Source organism: Cyrtonyx montezumae, unplaced genomic scaffold (genome assembly GCF_038088225.1).
Source record: "Cyrtonyx montezumae isolate F1298 unplaced genomic scaffold, pur_monq_1.0 scaffold_3, whole genome shotgun sequence".
Lineage (NCBI taxonomy): Eukaryota > Metazoa > Chordata > Aves > Galliformes > Odontophoridae > Cyrtonyx > Cyrtonyx montezumae.
In genome coordinates this window covers 157880677-157906752 of record NW_027072034.1, presented here as the reverse complement: position 1 = coordinate 157906752, position 26076 = coordinate 157880677, and the positions used below count along the sequence as shown (strand labels likewise).

The 26076-nt window shown below is 40.5% G+C and overlaps 1 protein-coding gene across 1 annotated transcript in view; it reads right to left on the bottom strand.

Annotated features, from left to right (window-relative positions):
• Nucleotides 1–9251: 9251 nt before the first annotated feature.
• The window catches only part of PRKCQ (protein kinase C theta), a 32531-nt gene continuing 15706 nt past the window's right edge, over nt 9252–26076 (bottom strand). Inside the window, exons 11-18 of the mRNA XM_065743802.1 lie at nt 24493–24671; nt 22432–22605; nt 21399–21490; nt 19469–19531; nt 17231–17369; nt 12699–12887; nt 10962–11090; nt 9252–9702 (exon numbers count right to left, since the gene is read on the bottom strand). Of these exons, the coding sequence (XP_065599874.1) occupies nt 9547–9702; nt 10962–11090; nt 12699–12887; nt 17231–17369; nt 19469–19531; nt 21399–21490; nt 22432–22605; nt 24493–24671 (1121 nt within the window). The 3' untranslated portion in view covers nt 9252–9546. The remainder of the gene's footprint in view (nt 9703–10961; nt 11091–12698; nt 12888–17230; nt 17370–19468; nt 19532–21398; nt 21491–22431; nt 22606–24492; nt 24672–26076) is intronic.

Genomic DNA, 26076 nt, shown 5'->3' with positions numbered 1-26076 from the left:
AATGAAAGCTCCATGTTCAAAGGCAGACAGGCATTCAGAGTTCTGGACCCAAGATCTGAACTAGCCAAGGACACCTCAAAGAGCACTGAAGGAAGATGGTATGCCTAGGACTAAATTAAAATGATTGTTGCCCCTGACAAAAATAATATTTACACAAACATGAAAATGTCTTCAATTATATTTATTTATTTATTTATTTTACTTTGCCCTGAAACAAAGAAAAATTTATTCTTGGAAAGAGTGGTGAGGCATTGGAACAGGCTGCTCAGGGAGGTGGTGGAGTCACCATACCTGGAGGTGTTGAAGAAACGTGGAGATGTGGCACTGAGGGACATGGTTAGTGGGGATGGGTTGGTGGTTTGACTAGATGATCCTAGTGATCTTTCCAACCTTAATGATTCTAAGATTCTCTGATAGGAAAATGCAGAGGGATGCAGAAGCACGGGTGGGTGATACAAAGGGAAGAGTTTGCAATATACTTCTATCTGTCATTTTCAGGGCCTCAGAAGATACTTGAAACAATAGAGGCTAAGGGATTCTAGTTTAATTTGCAGTTGTGTAAGTTTGGCATAACAGCAGTGAAGTTTTTGGATAAAGTCAAATCAGGTTGGGTTGATTTCATCTCATTAAAAGACTGCTGGCCAAGGACTGGTGTGATAACTTCAGCCTGTTGGAGTTATCACCAGAAACATAGCAAAAGATAGTATGGAAATCAAAGCAGAAATTGACGAGATCACTTTTTTGGTGGTTTCTATTTGGCCAGTAAATACTTACATAGCACTTTGGTGTAAGGCTTAGTTGAGCCATAGACATTATTATAGCTGACACTATTAGCTTATGATTTAATTAACACAGGTTGTGAGCTTCTTGTTTTAATCTCACCTGGAAGGAGATTCATCTCACCTTAGATCCCTACATAGGTCAGAGCTCTCCTGTTCCTGTGATAGACCAGGGACACCTACTCAAAATCATTCATGAAGTTTAGGGTATGAATTATATGGGTATCTACTTAAAGATGAATTGACTTGTGCAGCAAGTTTCTATGAGAGTAATAATTAGTCTTTAGTGACTATGAAGGGAGCTGAGGTTGTATTTGTTCAGATATAAGCACTTATGATATGTATTCTTCCATATTTATAAATGACAGATCTGGTTTCTACAGAACAATAATAAGCAAGGTTTGCACCCCCTGCAGGGCTACATTCAAATAAAAGCATTTTCTAGGCTGTGATTCCAACTTGCTGTTTTAGTATCTGGCCAAGGTCATGCAGTCTTAGTTGAAGAAGCACAAGCTTAATCTAAAATCTCTTATCAAGGAAATAGGAAGCTGCTTAGGTCTGATTACCTATGTAAATCTAACTTTCGACACTGAGAGTTCTCTCTCTGGTAAGGCATGGTAAAAAGATGCTTCCAACTAAATTCTTAATTATTTTCTCCAAAAGAGCTTGATTATAACTTTATCACAGCTTCCGTGCTAGGGTGAGCGATGGCAAGAAGAAATGTGTATTGCAGAGAAACAGCATCTTTTCTCTTGCAGTGGTCCTTTGCAGCCCCATCACATATCCTAAACTTTTCTAGCCAGCTCCTCAGCTATGTTTGGATCCTACGTTATGGTATACTTCAGATACAGGAGATCTTATTCTCCCAAATGCTCCCATGTTGCTGAGGAACAACTTCACAGCTCCCAAGTGGTCAATCAAAAACCCTTCATTTGGAGATGAGAAGTGTTTCAGGACAGTTGCTGCTGCTAAAAACAATGGCTTGTATTGGTACATCTGTTTCCATCAAGCAGTTAATCCACATGAGTGTTTGAAAGGATTGGTGTTCTCCATCAAGACACGAATTGAAATTTTGAGGGACAGCTTGTAGTAGCTTTAGGACCAGATGTGGCTGATTTTCAGTCAGAACTGCTCTTGCCTTTTGTAGACAGTTTCTATTTATTCTTTTCTTTTTCTTTTTATTATCTACCTAGACAAGCCAGTGTATGATTTGATGTGGAGACAGGTCAGCTCAAACAAACAGCTAATGCTCACCTTCCCATCTGAAAATAATTTCACCTCCAGGAAAACTAACATGCATTATTATGTTTCAACATCATCTTTTTCAAGAAAAAGTAACTGTGTCACTGATGACTCCTACCTCATTATCTCATAAATGACACTGTGGTATGGGATGTATTATCCTTATGATAACAGCATGTTCCATTTTTCCCAGTCTGTTAGTTTTTCACTCTTTTTTATTATGCCTACTATGACCGGAATTGAGTTGATTTGCTAGATGTGTTATTGTTTCTTTTGAAAGAGTGTTGCTATTCTGTCCCTATTTCTCCACTACTTTGGCCCCATGACATTTTGGGGATGAAGGAAAGAGGCAATCTTGAGAATTTCACCCTAGTGGAAAATACCAGTGATTTAGAATAAATATACTCTCTGAGATATCACATTACCCTGCTGAGCTCATGCACAGCAGAGATAAAATGTTTTTTTAGAACTTATTTTTCCTTTCTTACCAGCTGAGTGGAATAGCAAAGTACACAATTTAGAGTAGCTGTTAGAAAAAAAAAAAAAAAAAAGAAAAAAAAAAGGTTATACACAATGCTATCAACAGAAAGGAGCTGAAAATTAAATGGAAATGATTACCAGAGAACTCATTTCCTTTGCTACTGGGAGGCTAACAACAATAATAAAAAAAAGAATATTGAAGTGAAAGCTGATATTCTTTCTTTGATGGCTGAATATTTTCTGTTTAGGTTCCCTTAAAATAAAGGGTCACATCATAAAATTGGATGCAGTGCTTAATTTTTATTTTCTCTCTGCTCAAACAACATGTTTACTTCTAGGTGACTGTTATAGTCGTGGTTTGCCACTACAACTACCACTTATTGGCATGATTTTCATAGAGTCACAGAATCACAGAAAGGCTTGAATTGGAAAGGGCCTTAAGGATTCCACCCCCCTCACTACAGGCAGGAATGTCTACCATCAGGTCAAGTTACCTGAAGTCCCATCCAGCCTGGCTCTGAGCTCCCCTAGGGATGGTGGTTCAACAGCCTCTCTGGGCAATCTGTTCCAGTGCCTTACCACCCTCACAGTAATGAATTTCTCTTATATCCACTCTAAACCTACCATCATTTAATTTAAAGCCATTACCGGTTAGGGAGTGTAGAGCTACACTCCCTGATGAAAAGTACCTGATCAGCTTTCCTGTAGGTGTCCTGAGGCGTCCCTGGAGCTTACTTTTCTCCAGGCTGAACAACTCCAGCTCTCTCAACCTGTCTCGGCAGAAGAGGCACTCCAGCCCCCTGCTCATCCTCACGGCCTTCTCTGGACCCACTCTAACAGTTTCATGCCCTTCTTGTATTGGGGGGCTTAGAGCTGAATGCAGCACTGCAGGTGGGGTTTCATGAGGGTAGAAGGGGCAATTGCTTCCCTCACCCTGCTGATTACACTGCTTTTGATATAGTACAGGGAACAAATAACTTCCTGGGCTGCAAGCACAAATTGCTGCCTCATATTGGTTTTCTCATCTATCAGCACTGCCAAGTCCTTCTACTCAGGGTTGCTTTCAACCTAGTCTCTATCCATTTGTGCTTGGGATTTCCCTGACTCACGTACAGGGTCTTGCACTTGGACTTGTTAAACTTAATAAGGTTTGCACAGGGCTAACTTTCAAACCTATCAAGGTCTTTCTGGATGGCATCCCTTTCTTCCAGCATGCTGACCGTGCCATCAGTCTTGGTGTTGCTGGCAAACTTGCTGAGGGTGCACTTGGTCCATGACATCAGCAGAGATGTTAAATAGTGCTGATCCCAATACTGATCCCTGTGGAATACTACTCATCATCAATCTCCAGCTGGCCATCAAGTAATCGATCACAACTCTTTGAGTGCAACAATCCAGCCACTTCCTTTATCCATTAAGTGGTCCATCTGTTATTTATTCAAGATTTCAATCCACTTGAGGTTTGGAGGTAACATCATTGCTTTAATGAAAAATCTCATGCTGGTTGACCATAATCAAGAGAAGGATTAGAAGGAGTCAGTGTGGATTTATGTAGCAATAATTGTACCTGAGCAACCTGCATGAAAGCCTTCTATGACGAAATGATTAGCTCAGTGAAATCATAGAATCACAGAATCAGAGAATGGCTTAAGTTGAAAGGAACCTTAATGATTACCTAATTCCAGCACCCCTACCACTGACAGGGTAGAGTGATTGGAACTAGATCATCTTTATAGGGAGAGCACTTGATGCCTTGACTTCAAAGCTTTCAACACAGTTTGTAAGAGCCTTACGGACAAACAGATAAAGTCCAGTCTAGGCAAGTGTATAGTGAGATGAACCAGCTCCTTGGTTGTTCCTAGATGTAGTTATCAAACATGAGCATCGCTTCAAAGACCTCAGTATCACGTGACTTGCAGCACATTCATTCAGCACCAGTCTCGGGAGAAGTAAGTACCATTTACACCCACCTGGGGCAATTTTACACAAAGATAAAGTTCAGTGGGCTACTTAGAGAGTCTGCCATAGAATGGGATGAATCACACTCTTAGATTCTTTACTTTGATAATCAAGGAAGCCTAGATGATTAACTTGGATGCATCTAAATAAATTTTAATAAACTTTAAAAGATAACAGGCTCTTAGGCAGTTTGGTTAGTTGAGCCTGAACCTCATTCCAAGTCAACTGAACAGTTCAGAGCAACAGAGTCTGAACTATTTCCATTCAGAGGAAGAAAAGTTAAAGCAGATTGCATCAGGTCACAGGAGGTATATATAGCAGAACTGTGAAATGAATCTAGGTCTACAGAGACTCAATAGCACCTTAACCACAAGATTGTCTTTGCCCTGAGTCACGTTTCAGTGCAAAGTTGTGTTGAATGTTGTTACTTCACAGTTTTGTTCCAATTTAAACCCAGCAATAGATCAACTAGGCCTTGCTATTAAGAGTTGTGTTAAGAGTTTGCAATGACGTTCTACAAGATTTTCTTGGAAGTGAATGAAGATTGATAGCAGCATTTTTCTTTGAATTTTTAATTTTTGATGTATAGAGATTAAAAATGAAACAGAATATTCTTGAATGCTTTTGGAGTTTGAAACTAAGGACAGTTTCAGAAGACCATAAATTCTAAGCTTTGTGGCTCCCTGATTACCAGTGCTTTAGTGAGGGAGAAGGGAAGAGGCTTCCCAATGGGAACAGGGATATTGTGTCCTTTGGTTCCTCTTAATAAGGATGACTGAGAGCCATGATGATCAAGAATTTCCTGTCTGAAGTTTCTCTAACAACCGCACTGCACTTATGACTCATTTTTGATGCAAGCTCCTCCTTGTCAGGGACAAAGCATGATGACATTTCCAGTCTTCAGGTCAGTCTGTTTCAGTACTTTGATGCTGGCAAATGTCCCATGAGCAACCACTGAACGGATGCAGATCCAGTCCAATGTCCACAGTGCTCATGCTCACATTGAGGTGTCCAACTGTTCTCGAGGATGCTTTGGGGTAACAGGGCTTGGGGTTACTTCACAGGTAATAAAAGAGACCCCTGTTCACTAGAGGGATGCAGGAAAGTCCTCCTGATTACCTGATGGTCTCAGTGAAGACTAAAGGTGAACTGCATTTCTATGCTGTAGAGAGCTGAATTCGCATGTTTAAATTGAGATCTGAATCCAGATTCGTGTCAGAAATACTTTCATTTCTGAAGGAAATATAAGGGTAAATGTGACTGTACACCCAGGAGGACAGATAAGAGCTGTTCACCTGTTATAGTCTCATACTCACCTACACTCTGAAATCTCCAGAAATCCTGTGCTTCATCTACAAAAACAGCTCTGGGAAAATACTAATGGGTTTGGAAAGCAGAAAGAAAAATAGTAGAATTGTAGCTGAAAACACGGAATGAAGTATTGCAGAAAATAGTACCATCCTGTATTCCTCCCTTCTCCTTTGTTATCTTTTTCAGTGCTTGTTTCATCTTCCACAACACAAAGCTGATGCTCTGTTTTTCCCATGTTTTCATTTTCCTATTGTTTTATACCCTTGTATATATAAATATTTAGTTGATATGGATTGGTACATATAATTGATATAGATGATAAAGGACTCCACCATGCCTGTTACCAGCAGTAGGTGGGACCCCATCATGCCCAGGTACAGTGGCTGAGCCATGTAAGACCACTGACTTGCAACCAGTTCCAGTTACAGAAGAGACAGAAGTACATTAATTCCTTATTATCAGCAGCTTTACATGTTCTGTCTTGGTTGCTGTGAGACAATAAAGGTAAGGGGGGGGGCGGGAAGGGGGGATAGGGGAGGGGAGGGGAGGGAGAGGGAGAGGGAGAGAAGAGACAGTTATGGAGATGTCAGATTAAGCCAAAGCAAAATAACATCTCTGTGACTGCTAGAGCTCCTGTTCATTTCCGTGTGGGTGTTTGGCTTTCAGCCCATGTCAGCCTCTATCTCTTGATCACTCTCACCACAAGAACACACTTGCTGCTTGCCACATCTCTCCTTGCACACCGCAGGCACAGTTGGGCGGGTTTTCAGACTGTGGTCCTGGTGAGAAACGAAGCACGTGAGGTGGCCCATACCCAGCCGTCCTGCCTTCCTCCCCCCATCCTCAGTGGGCTTGCTTTTTAAACCAAAGATGTTCTGCAGAGAGAAGCAGTCACTTCTTTCTTGTGGTTTGCATCAAAAGCCCTGAAGTTAGCTTACCACTGCATCTGCTCTAGCAGTTAACCAAACAAGCACTTTCTCAGAAATCACTCTTAGGTTTGGCTGCTTTTGCTACACAAGGACTACAGCTGGGGTGTGGAAAACACTGTCCTTGGTCAGAGAGGTGTCAAACCCTTCTGCTCTTCAGTTACTCAACCACAAGAGGTGATTCAGCACCTTTCTTCCTCAGGCTGCGTTCTTGGGTTCTCTGCATTGCTGCCAAGTATAAACCACTGTGCCCTTGCAAGAAAACTTCTCTGACAGATGTTTAAAATGGTGTGTTGCTCAACTATCTTTAAATGCGCAGAAATGCAGTTATCTGGGCTGTGTCAGGCTATCTAGACTCCTTCCATATCATGCAGACCGTCACTCACTCCAAGGAGTTGTCTGGTCAGTCCCCAGTGAGGTGTTGAAGGAAGACCACAGAATCATAGAAGGTTGGAAAAAGAACTCTAAGATCACCCAGTGCAACCGTCATCCCATCCCCACCATGCCCCCTAAACCATGCCCCTCAGTGCCATGCCCACCCCCTTCTTGAACACCTCCAGGGATGATGACTCCACCATCTCCCTGAGCAATCTGTTCCAGTACATCACTACTCTTTATGAGAATAATTTTTTCCTAATATCCAACCTGAAGATGGCCAGAATTGCCTTCTGACACTGACCATCTCCTTACATTTGGCTTTGCAACCCTATAGATCCTGGTAACATCTGTCTCAACCCCCGATAGCAAAAAAAGAACTTTTTACTTCTTGGATTCCTCTGCACAGCACTAAATCCTGCTTTAGGTGCTCACCTGTCACCAACAATCACTAGGAGCTCAGTAGAAACAAACACAGTCGCATCCAGGGACAGCTTGACTGTGCTGAGTCTTTTGTGGCATCAGTAGAAAATACAGGTTGCATTTGGCTTTTGAATTGCTCTTGCAGTCACAGAAGAGTTAAGTTGTCCAAATGCCTGAAAATGCTGTGTATTTATGGTTTTGTGCAGAAAGCACAGAAACATTTTAAAAGCTTTTCCTAGCACTGCCATTTCCCCCCCACATTTAATCACTTTCACACCCATTTTCCAATAGTATACAACGTTTTATTAAACTGTACAAACAGCACTGGCATTTTAGAAACCCACTTTAACCATTCAAATTAAACATGAAAACCATCTGCACAAACTGCGAGCACAGATCCCCCTGTACTTCATGGAGCACAAACAAGAATTTCACAAAAAGTCACAGGGCTGAAATCAGCTTTTCTATTTTTTTTTCTTTGTTGTCAATGTTAGGCACCTTTACTATCAGCCTTGCAGGATTCAATGCCTGCAGTCACTGCCAGTGATATCCCAACAGTGGCTGCTTAGTCTGCAAGGCTGCGTTCATCCTGCTGGGAGCTCCAGGTGAACAGTCCGTTCCAGTGGAGCCAGAAAGGCACCTCCAAAAAGAACTGGGTTTTGAGATGATTCATCTAGAACTTCTGAAAGGGCTGAGGGAGTTCAGGCAGCAAAACTCCAAATTTACAAATTCCAGTTAAATCCAAATGGCAGCTGGGGTGACTTAAGTCTAAGATATTAAAGAATTCTCTGTTGGGACTTTGACTTAATTTTGACACGGTACTTACTGGTGTAAAAATCAGTAGTTGGCAGATACTGCATGCCCCCAGTGTCTGAAAACAGCACAAGTTTATTTAAAAAGATCCTGTCATAAATTGATAAGGGATAAGATTATTACTGACCCGCTACATTTCACAGATTGACAGAGGATAGAATATGCAGCAAAATGTAATGAAGTGGAAGAGAGGGTCACTCTCAACTGGTGTGCCAACCCACACTGCGATGTTTACATCTGCAACGCATGACAAAGTGTTGGGGAACCATTTAGAGCAATAGGAAGCATATCAGACTTTGTAAGACCTGATCACTAACTTTTCACTGAAGTACAGCAACCATTGGAAGGCCGATTTTTTTGATCAAGAATGGTTTGAGTAAAACTCTTCCATTTATCCGACTCAGTTTCAGAAAATATCCTAGAAAGCCCAGTCCAGATTTTGCAATGAGTCTGGTATGTTTGAGAACAGTTAAATCTTTAGAACAGATATGTATTTTCAGTGTTTTCTTCAGGACAGCAGCCTCCCATCTTTTCTGCTCAAGTACTAAAACCACTTGGTTTCTGTACTGATCTTGATACTTGCAATAGCAACGCTCCTCCTTTATGTTTGAGCTGTTGGTTGAGATATATGAACACTGGAAAGTGCGCCTACAAAATTTCTGTATCCCAGTGGACCTTGTGGCATAAAAAGGAATCCTAACACCTGTGAAGATTATTTTTTAGGCATGAGGGGAGATAATTGGCTTCTTCAACATTCTCGTACACATAGCCACGATTCTGTGCATGTTTGAATGGAAGTTGCAAAGACACCCAATCTTCCCAGATGCCCTGAACTCAACTCTCATTCTTCAGGAGAAGATGGGTCTAGGTGAGAATTGCAGAAATGGGCAATGAAAACATCAGAAGTACTTGCTTTTTCTTATAGAGAAAACCCACTGACTGTGTGGACAAGTGCAGAGGAAAACATTTTGTCACCTCCTCCTTTTCAGATGTTCTAAACTTCAAGAACATCAGGAAAACAGAAGAGAGGCTAAAAGATACCGTGATGAAACTCCATTGTTAGTGAAGAGTGGCTGGCATCTGCTGCAGGCTGGAACAAGCTGAAAGCCTTCAGGCATGGTACAAAGTTTCACTGATGGGTTTTTTTCTGGTGGATTCTTGATAAAAATAACCATGCCGTCTTCAGTTGACAAAATGTTACACACATCATGCGGGGAATTCCACCAGTAAGGCAGATCTCAGGAAAATATATTCTCCATTTTAGGGTTCACAAAAGAAAAGTTGCGGAACATATTTTGGTCCATGCTGTTAATCAGTGCTCTGTCAGCACAAGACAGTCTAGGCTTTTCACTTAGAAATTCCTTGTCGAAGTTGCTACAGTCACTTGGAGATTTCTTTGAGAAAAGAAAAATAAAACACTGTCAAATCACTAATACTCTTACGTTCATTATAACGGTATTGGCCCCATCAGACTGCTTCCTATGGACTCAGCTTCTCCAAGGAGCCTACAATGTATTTGTCTCTGACTTTTGCCACATTAGTTAGACACTAGAGTCCCAGTGATGCACAGTGACTTGCCAGGCTGCACTGAACTGCTGTCTGAACTCTTAATATCCAGCAGCTAATCACTTTCTTATTATTGTCCTACTGAAGTAGTCATGAGAATACATTTTACATAAAGAGCCTGTGACCCATGTATTCTGCCATGCAGGGATGTAGTGTAAAACAACAAACTGGATCCATTGATTAAAGAATGCTTTTGAAAGACTGTAAAATAGAAGCCTGATGCTCATATAAAGGTAAATTATATTATTCTTATTAATAGGACTGATTCTATTCTGACTTAAGTGACCACTTGGTTACCCAAACTACTTTTCCTTCTTTATCCTCTGCAATGAAACGACAGATAAATCCTACAGAATGGACTTCTCTTAAGTGGATAAAGAAAGGCATTTTAAGTGGCATTCAAACCCGTCCTATGCTAACTGAAATAGGGATGGGTTCCTCACTTGATTGTTCCTCAGGTGTGCACATGTCATGCCTGGGCTTCCTATAGCCATCAGAAAGTAGTAGTCCTAATGACCAAGGTAGGCAGCCTAGCCAATACATGGACATAGCTCATAATTCTCTACCTAATGATTGTACAATGAGCGAGGCTATAGCAGATCAAAACTGTAGATGGTTTCAGCCATCTACTTTATATACATATCCAACTTACACTACAGTCAACCTTTGAACAATTTAATCTGCATTTGGACACTTGAGCAAGGGTCAAGATTTTCCATTCTGATTGCCCAAGACAAAGGTTCTCCTTCAACTTTTAGATATAGAAGGATGCACAGAACAACTCTAGAAGTTGACCCTGAAAATTTGAGAGCGTTTTGAAAGTCCTGGCACTTTCTTCTGCTAGTTTAAATATGATGTCAAAATGTATTCACCTTTATAATGCTGACTCTGTGAATCTAAACAAGATTTGAGCTATCTAATGTAAAAGACCCATGTCTGAAAACTTTTGATCTTTAAATGAAGTAGATAAAAAAATAACTGTTGGTTTTGGTTTATTGCTTGCATGTTCTTGAGGTATAAATATTAGGGGAATTATTCAGGAGAAAATGGCATGAGTTGGAGGAAATGAAAGAAGATATAGCCTTACCACTCTTGGTTTAAAAGGAGGCTCCATCCTTCTTTCTTCTAAAGCTTCCCAGTTTATTTCCCTGAAAAAGGCATGCTGGCGGATATTCCCTCTGGGTCCTAGTCTTCTCTCAGGTTCTCTCACAAAAAGCTAAAATTTTGAAGAATAATAAATGCCTTACTGTTTATTATTTATTAATAACAGAGTATTCATTGGATCCTAACAGATAGGATCTCACACTTCAAAATCAAATAACACTGTTGAGAGTGTGAAGACTCTTCTACCTTACTCAATTTCTGATTGGATAACCAGTTTGGATTCTTAGTCTAACATGCCAAAAACTGATGGCCAAGATCTGGCCATATTCTATCTTGGTAAGAGAGAGAAGATAAATTTGCTACAGTGACTAGAACACGTGTCTGAAAGTGCAAGCATGCAACTATATAGGTGAAATCTCTACATCCCATTTGAAAGCTTTTGCCTAGATGATTTCTTTATATCAGGCAAATACTTACAGCTGAAGTATAAGCATAATCTGTGTAAATATTGGTCTGAGCTATGTGGGGTTGCATTCACCTCCCATAGCTTTGGATCACTTGAGTGTCTTTATTTGACCCTTCATTTCTAATGAAGAAAAAAGAATCATTTTAGGTGCAGAATATCTGTGTCTTTCTGGAGCTTGAGTGTCTTTATTTGACCCTTCATTTCTAATGAAGAAAAAAGAATCATTTTAGGTGCAGAATATCTGTGTCTTTCTGGAGCAAGTGCTTTTTGAATGCTTTAATTATTATCACTGCTCACAGGACTAAAACAATCTCTTATTCTCCATTGTTTTGTAGTGGAATGCTGTATATCGCCCTGTCACTTACCATGCTCAGCCATGAGGTAAGATGCCTTAGCTTAAATCATGTTCACAGTCAGTCCAAAACCTGACCGAAGGAAAGTAACTTGTTAGGTTAATTATGATGTCCCTAAGTTTTTATCTTGTAACTAACTCAAGGAGAATTACCAAACCAAACCAGAGAGGCCACAATGCTACCTGGCATAGTGCTGAGAGTGAAGTAATGAAAAATAAAGTACACTGGTGATAGGGAACCAAAAAAGCTAAGAAGATGACTATTACAGAGAGATAGAAGAGTGCTTTATTCACAAGGGAAAATATACATTACTGTGTTGGAGATTCAAAGGACCAAAAATCCAGATGACATGGTGCCATTAGCTTCAGCAGTCTTAAGCTCTTCAGGACAGAGCTCAAGCTTTGTTTTCCTGCTCTTGAACTTAGAGTAAAGATGTAAAATATTCCCTAATCAAAATCAAGCTGAACACCGAAAATATCAGCCCTTTGCTACAGATGTCCTTATATCTTTGAGGCACAAGAACTGTTTTAGCATGATAATTTTAAATAGTCACTGTTACCCTGTGTTTGAAGCCTGTGAGAATATCTTTCCCAAAAGTTAACAGGCCTTATGCCTGAAGGACTGCTCTGCAAATAAACTGAAATCTGCTGGTGTTTGATACCCTGTGATCTTACTTACTGGATGCGAGGAGCCATCAGCGTAGTTCAGGAGAAAGAAGTCATAAAGATGGCCTCAGGACTCAGGTCAGGTGAGCTCTGAGGTACCCAAACAGGAAAGGGAAAGTGACTCTCTCTGACCCTACCATACTAAAGTTGTTTCTCTGAACAACAGTTGAAGATACACAAGTCAAAGATGACAATTCTGGCAAAAAGGCTTACTTTTGATCTATGGTAATTCTTACCTTTACCAAAATGTCCTTTGCATCCTTGTCAAGCCAGCGAGGGTAGAACGGGTTATCCATACGGATAGACTGGAAAAGCTCCTCTTCATCTTGGCCATGGAAAGGAGATTGGCCAATAAGCATCTCATACAGGAGGACACCAAATGACCACCAGTCAACAGAGGTGTTGTATTTCTGCCCCAGAAGTATCTGCCCAAAGACAGGAGACAAAGACGTGCAAAATGTCTGTTGTCAGTATCTCAACTGCAGAGATGTGGCCAGGCCCTCATCCTTCAACAGCTGCTTCACTCTGAATGTGACAGCAGAGGTGCTTTTCATACCTGAAGCATAAGCCACAGCATCTGTCAGTGGTACAGGTGCTGTGGTTCAAGAAGCTCCTAATCACAGCAACAGCTAGGTGCCAAAACAGTACTTCACATTATGGACACTATGAATAACAGTTTGTTTTCTAGTTAACTCTTAAGTTTCTTTAACAATTCCTCAGCTAACAGAGAGATCTGAAACACAGAGAGTGAGAAAAATAATCTTTTGGTGCTTTACAAATTATTCCAAAGATTGAAACCAGACTTGTGAACTCCAAGAAGCCAAATAGTTAGGTAGTATTTTGGGACTAATTTAACCCACACAAGCAGTATTTTAGAGTTACAGGTTTGACAGTGTAATGGTACGCAATGGCTGTCACAGTGGAAAAGGTGTGAATCCCAGCAATCTATTCCAGGAAAAGAAAGGGATTGCTGATGTATCCTCTTAATTTTCTTTGTAGTCCACCAAGACTATGTCATAAGCTGTCTCCAGTTTACTACTGATCATATTTTCCATTGCATCCATATTATACAAAGTGTGTGTTGTAAAGAAGTGAAAGTTGAAGAAGAGGACCAAAACTCTGATACGCAGACAAGAAAATTATGCAAATTTTAGACATCCCACTGAATATCTACCTGCTGTAAAATGCAACCTGTTTTTCTCCTTTGGTTATCAAGGAGTCTACACAACATGCTCATATTCTGTGCCAGGCTGGATGGGGTTTTGAGCAACCTGGCCTAGTAGGAGGTATCCTTGCCTATAGCATGGGGTTGGAACTAGATCATCTTAAAGGTCCCTTCCAACCCAAATCATTCTATGATTCTATAATACACAGGTAATTACATTACAGATGTCTAATGAAAAGTCTAAAAATCTTCTAAAGAAGACTAGGACGTCTAGAATCATTATCAGGATTTTGGAGTTGGGGAGGGTAATAGTTCATTTTAAGCCATGATCTTTGTTCTTGTGCCCACAACCTGGTAGCATTGCCATCCCCTACAGAACAGCTGCATTGTTGGAATCAATGGCAAAACACTGAAAAGGCTTAATAACTTTGAAAACAAACACCTGGACCAGTGCATATGAATTTGTCAGTAACTGAAAAGTTATGATTTAGAGAGAGAATCTTTACTTCTGGATCTGAGTTACAGTAGACTTGTCTGAGTCTACTGTAGTACTACCTTGTCTGAATGTCTTGTAAGTGCTTTAGAGAGGTTTTTCCCACTTAGTCCTGGACTCATTTTATTTCCTAAAGGTTATGCATTTTATTAAGCTAGTTTTCCAGAGTCCTTCTAGAGTCAAGGAAGGAAAAATGGTGTTTTATCTAACTTACACATCTGTGGTAGGAAGGGATGAACTGGCTTCTCAAGATGCTTGTTTTCCAACAATGCTATAAGGTGCCACCTGATGCTTCATTTGTTGATAAATTTTGTCACATTAGGTGAGAATATTCCCCTCTGAGGTATGTGTGGCATCTAGCAAAGTAGGACCTTAATATCTTATGTCTAAATCCAAGCTGAGTTGACATGAATAACATGTCTGTCTCCAAAATGCCAAAAGAGGAAACACAAAAAATGATAACAAAAAAGGTATATATTTGAATGTAAGAGGCAATATAAACAACATGTTTCACTCAGAGTGAAAGAAAATAATAAAAAGAAATAGTAAATCTTCCTAACACATTTTCTTGCTCTGTTTGTAAACAAAATCATCCAAACCTTTCCCTCTGAAAAGACATATTTCTTTTATAAGGTCTCACACTAAAGTGTCTGAAAAACTAAATGAAATTATTTCTGTCAGTTAAGAGAAAGATTTATTTTTGTTTTCTCTGAAATTTCAAAGTAATGTCCAGAAATTTCATTTCAGATTAACTCTTTTCTTTTTGGTCAAATATTATTTAAGATAAACGATTGCTTGTCTATTGACCCAAAGTCCTCTTATTTGCACATGCTAGGTCTGTAACAAATTACAGTGCTAGCAGTCACACTGAAATACTGACAAGAAGTCTATAGATCCAACCTGTACTGTGTCCAGATGAGGAGTTCTCAGTACAGGAGGGACTCAGACTTACTGGAGTGCCACCAGAGGAGGGCCACAAAAACGATGCAAGGGATGGAACACCTCTCCTATGAGGACAGGCTGAGAGTGAAGGGTCTGTTCAGCCTGGAGAAGAGAAGGCTCTGAGATGACCTTAGAGCAGACTGTCAGTATCTAAAGGGGGGCTATAAGAAAGAAGGGGACAGTCTCTTTAGGAGGGTCTGATGTGATAGGACAAGGGGAAGTGGCTTCAAGCTTAAGGAGGGTGGATTTAGGTTGGATATAAGGAAAAATCTTTTACAGTGATGGTGGTGAGGCACAGGGTTGCCCAGAGACGTGGAAACTTTCAAGGTGAGGCTCAATCAGGCCCAGGAAACCAGACCTAGCTGTGCATTTCTCTATTAATTGCAGGGGAGCTGGACTACATGACCTTTAAGAGTTCCTTCCAACTCTAAGGATTCTGTGATTCTGTGAACCCCTGTCAGGGCAATTGATCCATAACCTCTAGCAGTGCTTTCAGTTTGGAGGTAAAATGTTTTATATGCACTTATTGGATCCCTGAAATAAATGATAGTGCAGTAATAAAACCTATAAGCTATTTTTGACTCTCTCTCTTCCATGAAGTAAAATCACAGGTACTGATTATCACTTGTCTCTCCTTTAGGATCAAAAAAAAAGTATTTTCTTTTTTAATTGAAAGTATATTGAAATGAAATAAACGACAATTTCATTTTGATGGCAGGCCACACTTACACCTATTCTCAGACAATAGAATGTCAGTTATTGAAGAGCCTTGTTCTTGTGTCAGCAGTGGAATAATTTAGATCAGAACTGAGGTCTTGGTAGATAGTAAATGATCAATGAATTACAGTGGAGAGGAAGAAAAAAAAGAACCAAAAGCTTTAAGAGCAATTCGGAAAGCACTGCTATCCATCATGAAAACATTAAAATAATGAAATGGGATTTTGAAAGGCAAATAAATGGATTTTAGAATGATGTTGGACATGACACATGGATGACTCTTAAGATTCTTCCCTAAGATGAAAAATGTCTTCTTTGGCTTCATTTTGCCACCTAATTAGTCAAAATCTCTCCACAGTGACATCTGTCATTGTTTGAACTTAAGGAAGCATCCTATTTTCTGAATGGATCCAGTCCAAACTGAAGTCTAGTGTCTGGGATCACCTGGATTTACTGCATGGGCAGAAGAAGGCCAAGTTCAGTTTTTCTGTGTCATGTATAAGGGCTGCTCTGAAAAGCAGTATCTCCTATTTTATTATGTAGACCCATAACGTCAGAGGTGCATGTAGAGTTTGAACCTTCTCACCAATATTTAGTTACAGATTTGTTGCTCTGTGACAGATAGCAGCAGAGGGGCAGTTTGACGAAATGGCATCTGACATGGAAGCGTGCATGAAGCAAAGGTGTGGATCTGAACTCCTCCATGAAAAAAAATTGCACCTGTTGACATTCACTGATGCTTGCTGAACATTAAAGAAGACCTAACAGTGGATGTTAGCACAGTGAGGTGCTTGGTGATGCGTTTCAGTAACAATGCCATCACATCAGCTGTGAAACAGTGGGTCACCTCCCCGGTGCAGATTTTTATGAGTGCAGCATGCAGGCTCTTATACATTGCTGGTGAAAAAAACACTGCTAATGGTGATGATTACATGGAAAAATAGTGTTTTGTAGCTGGAAATATGTTCTATCAAATAGTGTTCTCATGCTCTTTGTATCTGTTGTAGTTTGCATAGAAAGAAATAGGAGACATTAATTTCAGAGTGGCCTATGTATCAGCAGATATCAAATGGGGAAGAAGAAGTGCATTTTCTGACACATCTATGCTGCATGCAACCTGGACACTGCCTCCAGCCTCAGAGGACAGTACATCACAGGTAGCACAAATATCCAAGTCAAGACAGTAGAGCTCGGCCTTAATTCAACCAATGAGTTCTACCATGCTCAAGCACATCCAGGACTGAACACAGCCACATCAATACTAGTTTTAGGGTCTCCTTCACCAGGATGCAGCTTGTAGAGTTAAACCGAAATACAGTTTCTATCCTGGAACTTTTCAAATGTAGGCTATTGCATTTTGCAGTCTTCATCACCACTGACCAGCAGTCATGTCTCAAGGTGAGTTCTCTGTCCCACAGTGGATTTTCAACATCTCTCAGCCCCACACCTACCTCAGGAGCAATATAGTCAGGAGTCCCACAGAAAGTACTTGTCTTTGCATCTCCAAACATGTTCTCCTTACACATCCCAAAGTCAGCAATTTTGATGTGCCCTTCACTGTCCAAGAGGACATTGTCAAGCTTCAAGTCTCTGTAAAAGAGAACATGTATTTTTTAACTGTTACAGAGACATGAAGTTTTAGCAATGTAAACAATTCCATCTGTTATCTTCCTCTGTGTAGTGCCTATGTACTGCAATTACAAAGGAAGACTGAAGGTTGAAGGAGGTGCTGCTGTCCCTTGAACTTCAGTATACCTTTTCCTCATTCCCCTGTCCAAACACATATCTATTTTCTGGTGAAGACTTTACCCATATACTGTTTTACAGTTTATTTTTATTTTAACTCTCTCAAAGAAGGACACTTTCAATGCACTGTGTTACTGAGATGGTTACCTACTAATGCAGGAACAATGGCTCTTCATGCTCCTTTGCAGTGCCTACACAACCAACTGTTGTCATGGGGCAATTATTTGCTGTTGCTAGAAAACAGCCAAAGGAATAGAAGGAGTCATCAATCAAAAAGAAATATAGAGACAACCAATACATTTGCTTTCAGTGGCAGACACTCAGGTTGTCACAATTTCCAGCCGGAGTGACTTATTTTAGTTACATCATTGAGATCAATCTCTGCCTGCCAGCACTGCTTTTATTCATTTGGTAGTTTGAAGTAAAACAAAAAGTCCATCACCTACAGTTTGCTTTTGCAATTTTGATGAGTCTCAAACTCACTGGCTTCAGAGATTGGAGTTTCTGCCAAAAACGCCTCTGCTCATTCATTAAAATTTAAGCCAACATTTCCAGACATGGATGCAGGATACAAAACAGCTGGATTCATTATTCTTACTGCATCACTAGCTGTGTAGTTTCACAAATTATTTCTGTCCATTTTCCAAAGCGCTTTGTTAGTTCTGACTGAATTACTGATGGCTGTGCATTCTCACTTGACCTTGTGTTCACTGTCTTCAGTGAAAAAAGGAAAAAGGAGCAGGACTGGTAAAATCTTTTCTATCAAAGCAAAGCCACACTGATTCCTGAGCTAGTTATTCACGCCACTATGTTATCTAATGTCTAACTAACATTTTGCCCACTCTTCCCAACATGGTGTATGGCTCCAGGCTCTCACAATCTCTCTTCTTTCATAGGAAGATAGGTCCCAAAACCTGGCAGACCACTGGAGTAGCAGTTTCAAATTAAAATGTGAGCGATAAGCAACAAGTCAATGTTAACAGTCCTATCATGAACTCAATACATCCTGCAAATTCTTCTGATCAAACTTTTGTAAGAAGTTTCAGCAAAATCAACAGATACAGCTAAGTGGTTTGGGAACCACTATAGAGGTCATCCTGGCTTAATGCTATTGAAACGGATCTCATGCTTATACAATTGCTATCATGGGTCAATAAACAGCTCTCACAATGATGACTAACAATGAATAATGAGATTTTATATGAATGAAAGTTTGATTTTAATGGGAGAGTGAATTGTAAATAAGCCATTAACTTCTACATCTTTCTAATGTTCACACTATGTGACAAACATTGAAATAAGCTCATTTTGGCTTCAGCTAACATCACTGATCCAGTGATCTCTCTCGCTTGTGACAAGCTATTTATTTCCCACTTTCACAAGAAGCTGCAGTGTAGTAACTAAGTTTTTCCAAGAAGACAAGTTAGACAAGAGCTCCCCAGAAATTTTCTCCTTTCAACCATTTTCTGATTTTTGCAGTCCCTCTTGCTTCCATCTTGTCCCTGTCTTTTCCTATAGGTCTCAAGCACAACCTTTGTGATTCAGATCAAAACACCCATGAATAACTTCTAAGCTCTTAAGAAAGTGAACAAGCAACACAGCAGACATTCCAAATCTCTCATGGTATAGTTGAACTTACACATCTAAATACATGGAAAGCTTAAACTGAGTGCTTATACTGAGTGCTATATGAATGTCTTGGTATAAATGAATCAATTAGCCTGCTTTAATGTTAACTGGAAAAGAAATGAATTCCAAAGAAGAGCTCAAATCAGCCTTTTCTGAACTACCTCTTCAGAAGAAAACAGCCAGTCATTTTAGAAGGAAATCTACATAGGAGTGTAATGTCAGTAAGTATCTCCAAGAAAGTCCCTCTGTTACAATCAGTATTTTCAGGGAAAGCACAAAAGTTTAGCATATTAGACAGTAAGGAGTGGAATTACCTGTATATTATGCCCTTTGAATGCAGGAACTGCAGCCCACTTATGATTTCAGCAGCATAGAACCTGCGTGATAGAAAGAACAAGTTAGAATATATGTTTTCCAAAAGCTGTTTTCAGCTAGCCCCCCAAGAGATTCAAGTTTGCCTTCACAGCATCCAAAATTTCATAAGCCCCCTTGAAGGCCCGGAGCATCTCCAGAAGCGTGGATTTTTACAGGAGATTCCCAAACCATTTCACATAGCTAGCAGTCCATCTACACTGAAAGTATTTTGGGAAATGGATAGTATTTGAAGTGTTGTCATCTTCAGGGCTTTGGTAATCACACTACATGGCTAGCTGAAAATTTCTGGTGTGTAAATGTTTCTATCGATGTGACCTTAAGTGTACCAAGTTAGAGGACAGCAGGGCTTGGAAACAACAGAGGGACTCCTCAGCTTGTCAAACAGATCTCTTCATTGCTCAGAATAATGACTTGCTTCCAAGATTTTACTCAAGATGTGAACTAGCTAGCAGCTTGGTGGTCTTTATGTAGAGACTTCTAGAGTTTTAAATCTTTGTTCTGAATAAGTTTCTGCCTAAACTGCACAATGAAAGTGCTCTGACCAGAAGGAAATGTCATCATCACCTCATAATCCCTCAGTGTTGTAAGGTTTTGCTTTATTATGAACATTCAAACACTTCTGCAAAACAAAAGGAGCTCAGAAAAGTGAACACAGATGTAAATGATTTTTTTAGATTTTTTATTTAAATTATTAAATAAAATTTAATTCCTAGAGTGGCTTTGATGCTGACTTTTGAAATATAATTGTTTTTCACAGAAGGATTAAAACACCTTTCATTTAGTCTAATTCTCCTATTTAATCAGAGCAAAATAAATTTTTAATTCTCAGTTTATCTTTTTTAATCAATATAAATCTAACTTTTGCACTTACAATAGGTTTTCCCTATTTTTTTAACTCAAAATTTAGAAGGAAAAACTAGTTCATACCATTACTTCTAACAAACAATAACATTGTCCCTCATAACTGAACCGTGAACCTCATTTGATTTGGTGTTGTAAAGAACAAGATGTTTAGTTCCACAGTTGACTGAAAATGTTCCTGAGGGATTAATCTGATGGAGGTAAAGCCAGGATCATTTTTCTAGGGCCTCCAATTTTGGACTGTTCAAGAACTCAATCAATGCAATCCTAGAGAAACCCCAGGGCTGTTTTAATTCAAAGCAGACACCTGTAGGCTGCTTTAAAATGATTTTAGGCATGCTCAGTGCTACCTGCAGACTCCTTTAGACATAAGATCTCAGGTGAAAAACTCCTTTCTGTGGACTAATTCAGCAAGCAAAGCAGCCTAAGGCACAGCTTCTATCCAACTGGCCCTGGGGTTGAGGTAGTATTTGATGTTTGAGGGCCTATTCTGAGGTTAGAACAAAGTATGACAGTCAGGTCACAGAATGGGAGGAGGCCTCTCATCTGTAAGCTGAAGGACAAGACTGCAGGCAGATGCAATGCTGACGAGGGTATAGCACCATCTGTAACACTTTCAGACAGAAATAGCTTCCCCAGTTGACCAAGAATGCAAAGTGAGTTCACATCTGACTAAACGAACTGCATGGATGTGAACCAAAACACTTTTTGTGGGAGGAGAAAGATGACAGGCAGAGGAAGTGACTAGAGGAAGCTCCAAGTCTGTAACAGAGAAGGGGTGATGACCTGCATATCTGTTTTGCTCAGTTTGGAGAGAGCAGGAATTGAAAGTGGTTCTGCTTTCATGCTAAAAAGCCAGCTGACAGTGCTTTGCAGAAGAGACAAGGCACAGAGAAGTCAAGAGTTGTGCCCAAGGACAGTGGTAGAGATGGAAAACTAAGAGCCCTGGTGTCCCCATCTGCCTCTTTTGTTTCTACCATGTGCCAAAAGGTAATCATAACATCTTACGTTGCTCTGGGAAGGTCAAATTTATGACAACTCTGGATATGGAACATGAGGTCTCCTCCGTTGAGATATTCCATCACAAAAAAGAGATTTTCCTTTGAGAATGAGATAAAACAAATATTAGGGGTGGGGAAAAGGAAAATAAAATCGCTGAAAAAGAGAAAGGAAAACATTAGAGATAGGGTTTTGGGTAGAAAGCAGCTTCTCTTTTAAGTTCCTAATTTCTAATCTTTGTTCTCTAAGCCCGTGCTCACCCTTATTTCTTTAATTTCAATAAGCATCATTAACAAACATTGTGAAGCCACATAACAACCAGCTGGTGCCATTCTTTTTTGCCAGCAGAACTCAAGGATCTCCAGAAGGAGAGATAAGTAACTTTGATAAGTAACTTTTCAGTGCTTGTATAATGGAAGGACAGATAGACAAGATTCCTCAGGGACCTACGGAAGAGGAAGAGGCAAATCCCGGGTCAATCCCTCTGGTTCCCAGCCCAGGGCATCATTCACTCAGTAGAGTGATCTCAAGTTGGTGTTACCTGCATGCCCACACATCTTTAATGGATGAACATGGCTCTGGCCTATTTGAGTTACCAGAGACACTGACCACATGCAGTTATCTAATCTAAGCATGTTTGATATGAAGCCTGGGAAGTGCTACATTAAATAAGGCAGGATTTAACTTGCCAGTGGTAATACTTGTGAACTACTTGTATTTCTTGATGACCATTGGGTATCTACATGCTAGAGAAAAGTGAAAAATAATGAAATCTCTGTTCCCCTACCAGGGCAGTGGAAAACTCTCCTCTTGTACATAAGAAGAATGGGGGAGATCTCTGTATTGAAGAAATGGCAGAAATGATCACCTAGGTTTCCTTTCCAATCCTTGGTGTATGCCATACTGATCCTCCCCTTGCCCCCTCTAAATAAAGATAACAAGCTGTTATCTAATGTCTAGTACTTATACACTTCACCAAGTTTCCCTGTCTCTATAATGTGCCCTCAGCCCATTGGAGGAAGGTGAAAGATCCTTGTCTTACTTTGGTCTGAAATGTACAGAAGACATGAGTCAGGAACGGGTGCTCCCATGCTAAGGAGAGGACTCTCTTTTCCACCATCGTACATTCGACATCATCATCCATAAGAACCACATCCTTCTTCAGGGCTTTCACAGCAAAATACTGGTCTGTGTTCTTCAGCTCAGCAAGGAACACCTAGAAAGGAAATGGCTGCTCAGAAAAAACAACTCTCTTCTCTCTCAGCTGGCAACAATGGCCATGAAAGCTGACTGAGATAGCCTGAACTACAGCACCAAGCAGCAAATTTTGCATGGGAAAATGGCTCTGAGGAATTCACAAGTGGAGACCTTAAGAAGTTGTTATTTAGGTCCCGATTCTGTCATGAAGACTTTGTGGACTCTGATTTGTTCCCCACATCCAGAACACTTTTATGAAGCTGAATTCTGAGGAGAGATGTGTAACTGCTAATTACAAGAACACGAGATACCTGCTCATACAGATGGGACATGTCAGAGAGCAGAGCACTTCTGACAACAGAAACCAACTTTATGCAAATGCTGATGAGACAAATTTCCTGTTTCCTGGCTTGAATTAACAAATCACAGAATACTGCTTTGTCAGCATATGAAATGCAAATGCCTTGCACCAGATCCTCAATAGGTGTAAATTGGTGTTCATCAGTTAGACCGATTAAGTCCCCTTTCTCACTGTCAGCAGGAGGTGGGAGCAGACAGCCTGGGTCCCCTGTGCATCTACAGGACGCCTCTGAGAAAAGTAAAACACACTGCAAAGGAGTTTAGGACCTCTGTTGTTATGGGCAGGGAAGGCAAAGTAGCCTGTGCTGGAAAGCAGTGCCAGTTGTGATCTTCATGTTAACAGACGGTCAATGCTGTTTCCTAAATACTGAATAAATATCTACAGTTCATCACAGACCTTTGCAGTTCTCTACCAGACACTATTTGCTGAATTAGCTCAGATGTGTTTTGACCCTGACAAAGGTTTTATTTACCCTTTTGGTTACTGTTGTATTTCACTCTGTAGCACTATACACTATATGCCTGTGGCCCTCAGTCTCCCCAGGTCCATGCAGAAGTGAAGAAGTCTTCCAGGCCTGGAGATCTGAATATCTTGTTCTCTTTGAGGGAAAGTGAATGACACTTCAAATAAATGCAAGCACCAGGAGTTATACCTACATGGGAAACTTGTGGGACAAGTTTGATGCAGAAAGACATAAACTATCCCTCCCCCTCCATGCCCAAAGTACGCATGGCAGAGAAATGTGGATTCTTGGCTTCTCTACTTGACAAGCCTCTGAGTAACCCTCATCCTGTGAGACCTGTTTTAAGCAGAAGTTGAATTAGATGATCTCTGGAAAACCCTTCCTTTGATGATGAATACTTCTATGACATCTGCACTGTTGAGACCAGGTTAGCCTGGACTGTGCAGTTGAGTTTTGTGGTTTAGTTTTAACTCACATGTCTCAGCTCTGCTTCACATACAAAGTGCAGATGTGCCACGTGCTTTCAAACATACAAAGTCAACACAACAGATCTTTCCCCAGTTTAAGATTTGGTTGCAGTAGTTGCTCTAGCTCGCTTAGCAAAAAGCAGGCTTTCTAGGAGGCAGTTTCTCTCTTGGAAAGGTTTGTGATCCAAGCAATGTGATACACAATTACTCTCCCTATTGGCTATGAAAACACAATGGAGAGTTCCTCTGAAATTACTTCATGCAGTTCTGCATTGGCATTGAATAACAAGAGTCCACTTCCAGGAGACATCTGCACAAAGGAGGAATAATCAACCATTCATCAAGATTAATGAATCTACTGAAAACAGGTGGCCCTTGTTTCAAAAGCACAAATTCTCGACTGCTGTGAAATTTGCTTTATGCTCCAACACAGATCAGAGATGGGAAAAAGCAGTTAGCACTCCCAGCTGGACTTGCTGCTCTGGAGAAGGGAGGTGACCCATACTCACCTTTTCAGCTGAAGATTCTACCTCCTGCCAAGATGGCTAAGCTAACCTAATGGGTGTAGCTGTAGGAAGAGGAACAGCAAAGAGATCTCATCCTCCTAATGCTTACCTTGCCAAAGCTACCCTTTCCCAGCATCTTGTGCAGGACAAAATCCTCAATGGTTAGCTTTAGCTGCACTTGGTCCTCTTGCTGCTCCAGGAGTTGTTTTCCTCCCAGGTCTGTCTCTATTAGAGACTCTCCCTTGGTTGTGCCCCCCACTGGAGTCTCCCAGGAGATGCCCTGTGGCTCTGCAACACACATCAAAACATTCAGATAAGCCCTGGGAAGTAAGGAGAAAATCACCAGAAGTATTATGAGGTATTTTGAATAGTTTTAGAAGTATATTTTCAGATATATGGAAATGTGGTGGCCAGATAAAAGAGTAGATTGTCTCTGCTTGCATACAGCTTTCTCTCCAGATGAAATTTTGCTCCAGCATAACTCTATTGTCTTCAGTGGCTTTATTCCCACTTTATGATCTACTTCATCTGTTCTGTAGCATGGTAGCAAAACACAACCAAATCTCTTACTTCTGGCAGCCTTTGTTCTTCATTCCTTCTTGCTGGTTGCTGTTACGATAGGATCCCATTTCTTTTGAGACCTTCCCAGACCCTTGGCAAAACTAATGTGTCAAACAAATGGGACAGCATCTTCATATTGGGTCACTGCTCCAGTTATGGAGAATTAATGAAATATTCCAGCTGTCCTGGAGAGGAATTACTAACAATCTTCAATTCTTCATTCCCTTGGATGTTTGTGAAATTCTAAGAGCACTTGTCCCTTATTGGATTTATCCCACTCACTCAAGTGCATGTACTTGCTGTGCTGCCTGAAATTGCTGAACAAGAACACTAATAATCAGATAGAATTGTAGAACCACAGAATCATAGAATCACCAAGGTTGGAAAAGACCTACAAGATCACCCAGTCCAACCATCCACCTATCACCAATAGTTCTCACTAAACCACGTTCCTCAGCGCTATATCTAAACATTCCTTAAATATCTCCAGGATCTGTGACTCCAGGATCTGTGACTCTACCACCTCTCTGTGCAGCCCATTCCAGTGCCTGACCACTCTTTTCAGAGTACTATTTCCTAACATCCAGTCTGAATTTCTCCTGGTGAATCACATGTTAACCAGACGTGAATAATCCCTTTAGGCTTTACTAGTTCACACTGACACATTCAGTTCTACTTGTAGCCCACAGAAAATGAACACAGATGAGGACATCATTGATTTTCTTTAAGGGGCCAAAGGGAATAGATAATACCAAAATTTCAGGTTGGATATTAGGAAAAATCCCTTCTCTGAAAGAGTGCTCAGGTGCTGAAACAGGCTGCACAGAGAGGTGGCTGAGTCACTGTCCCTGGAGGTGTTCAAGAAATGTTTGAACGTTGTACATGGTTTAGAGGGGAAATATTGGTGATAGGTGGACCATTCAGACCAGATGATCTTGGAGGTCTTTTCCAACTTTGGCGATTCCATGATCCTATGAAGATCAGCTTCTGAGTCATGATGGGCTTGTGCTGTATGGTATAAAACCCAGAGCACTGGTTTAATGTGGCTCTGCTTTAACAAGAGCCCTCTGGTATTTTGCTCTAGGTCAGTTTCTGAGTAGTTTCAGGATATTATCTCCACACATGGGAGTAT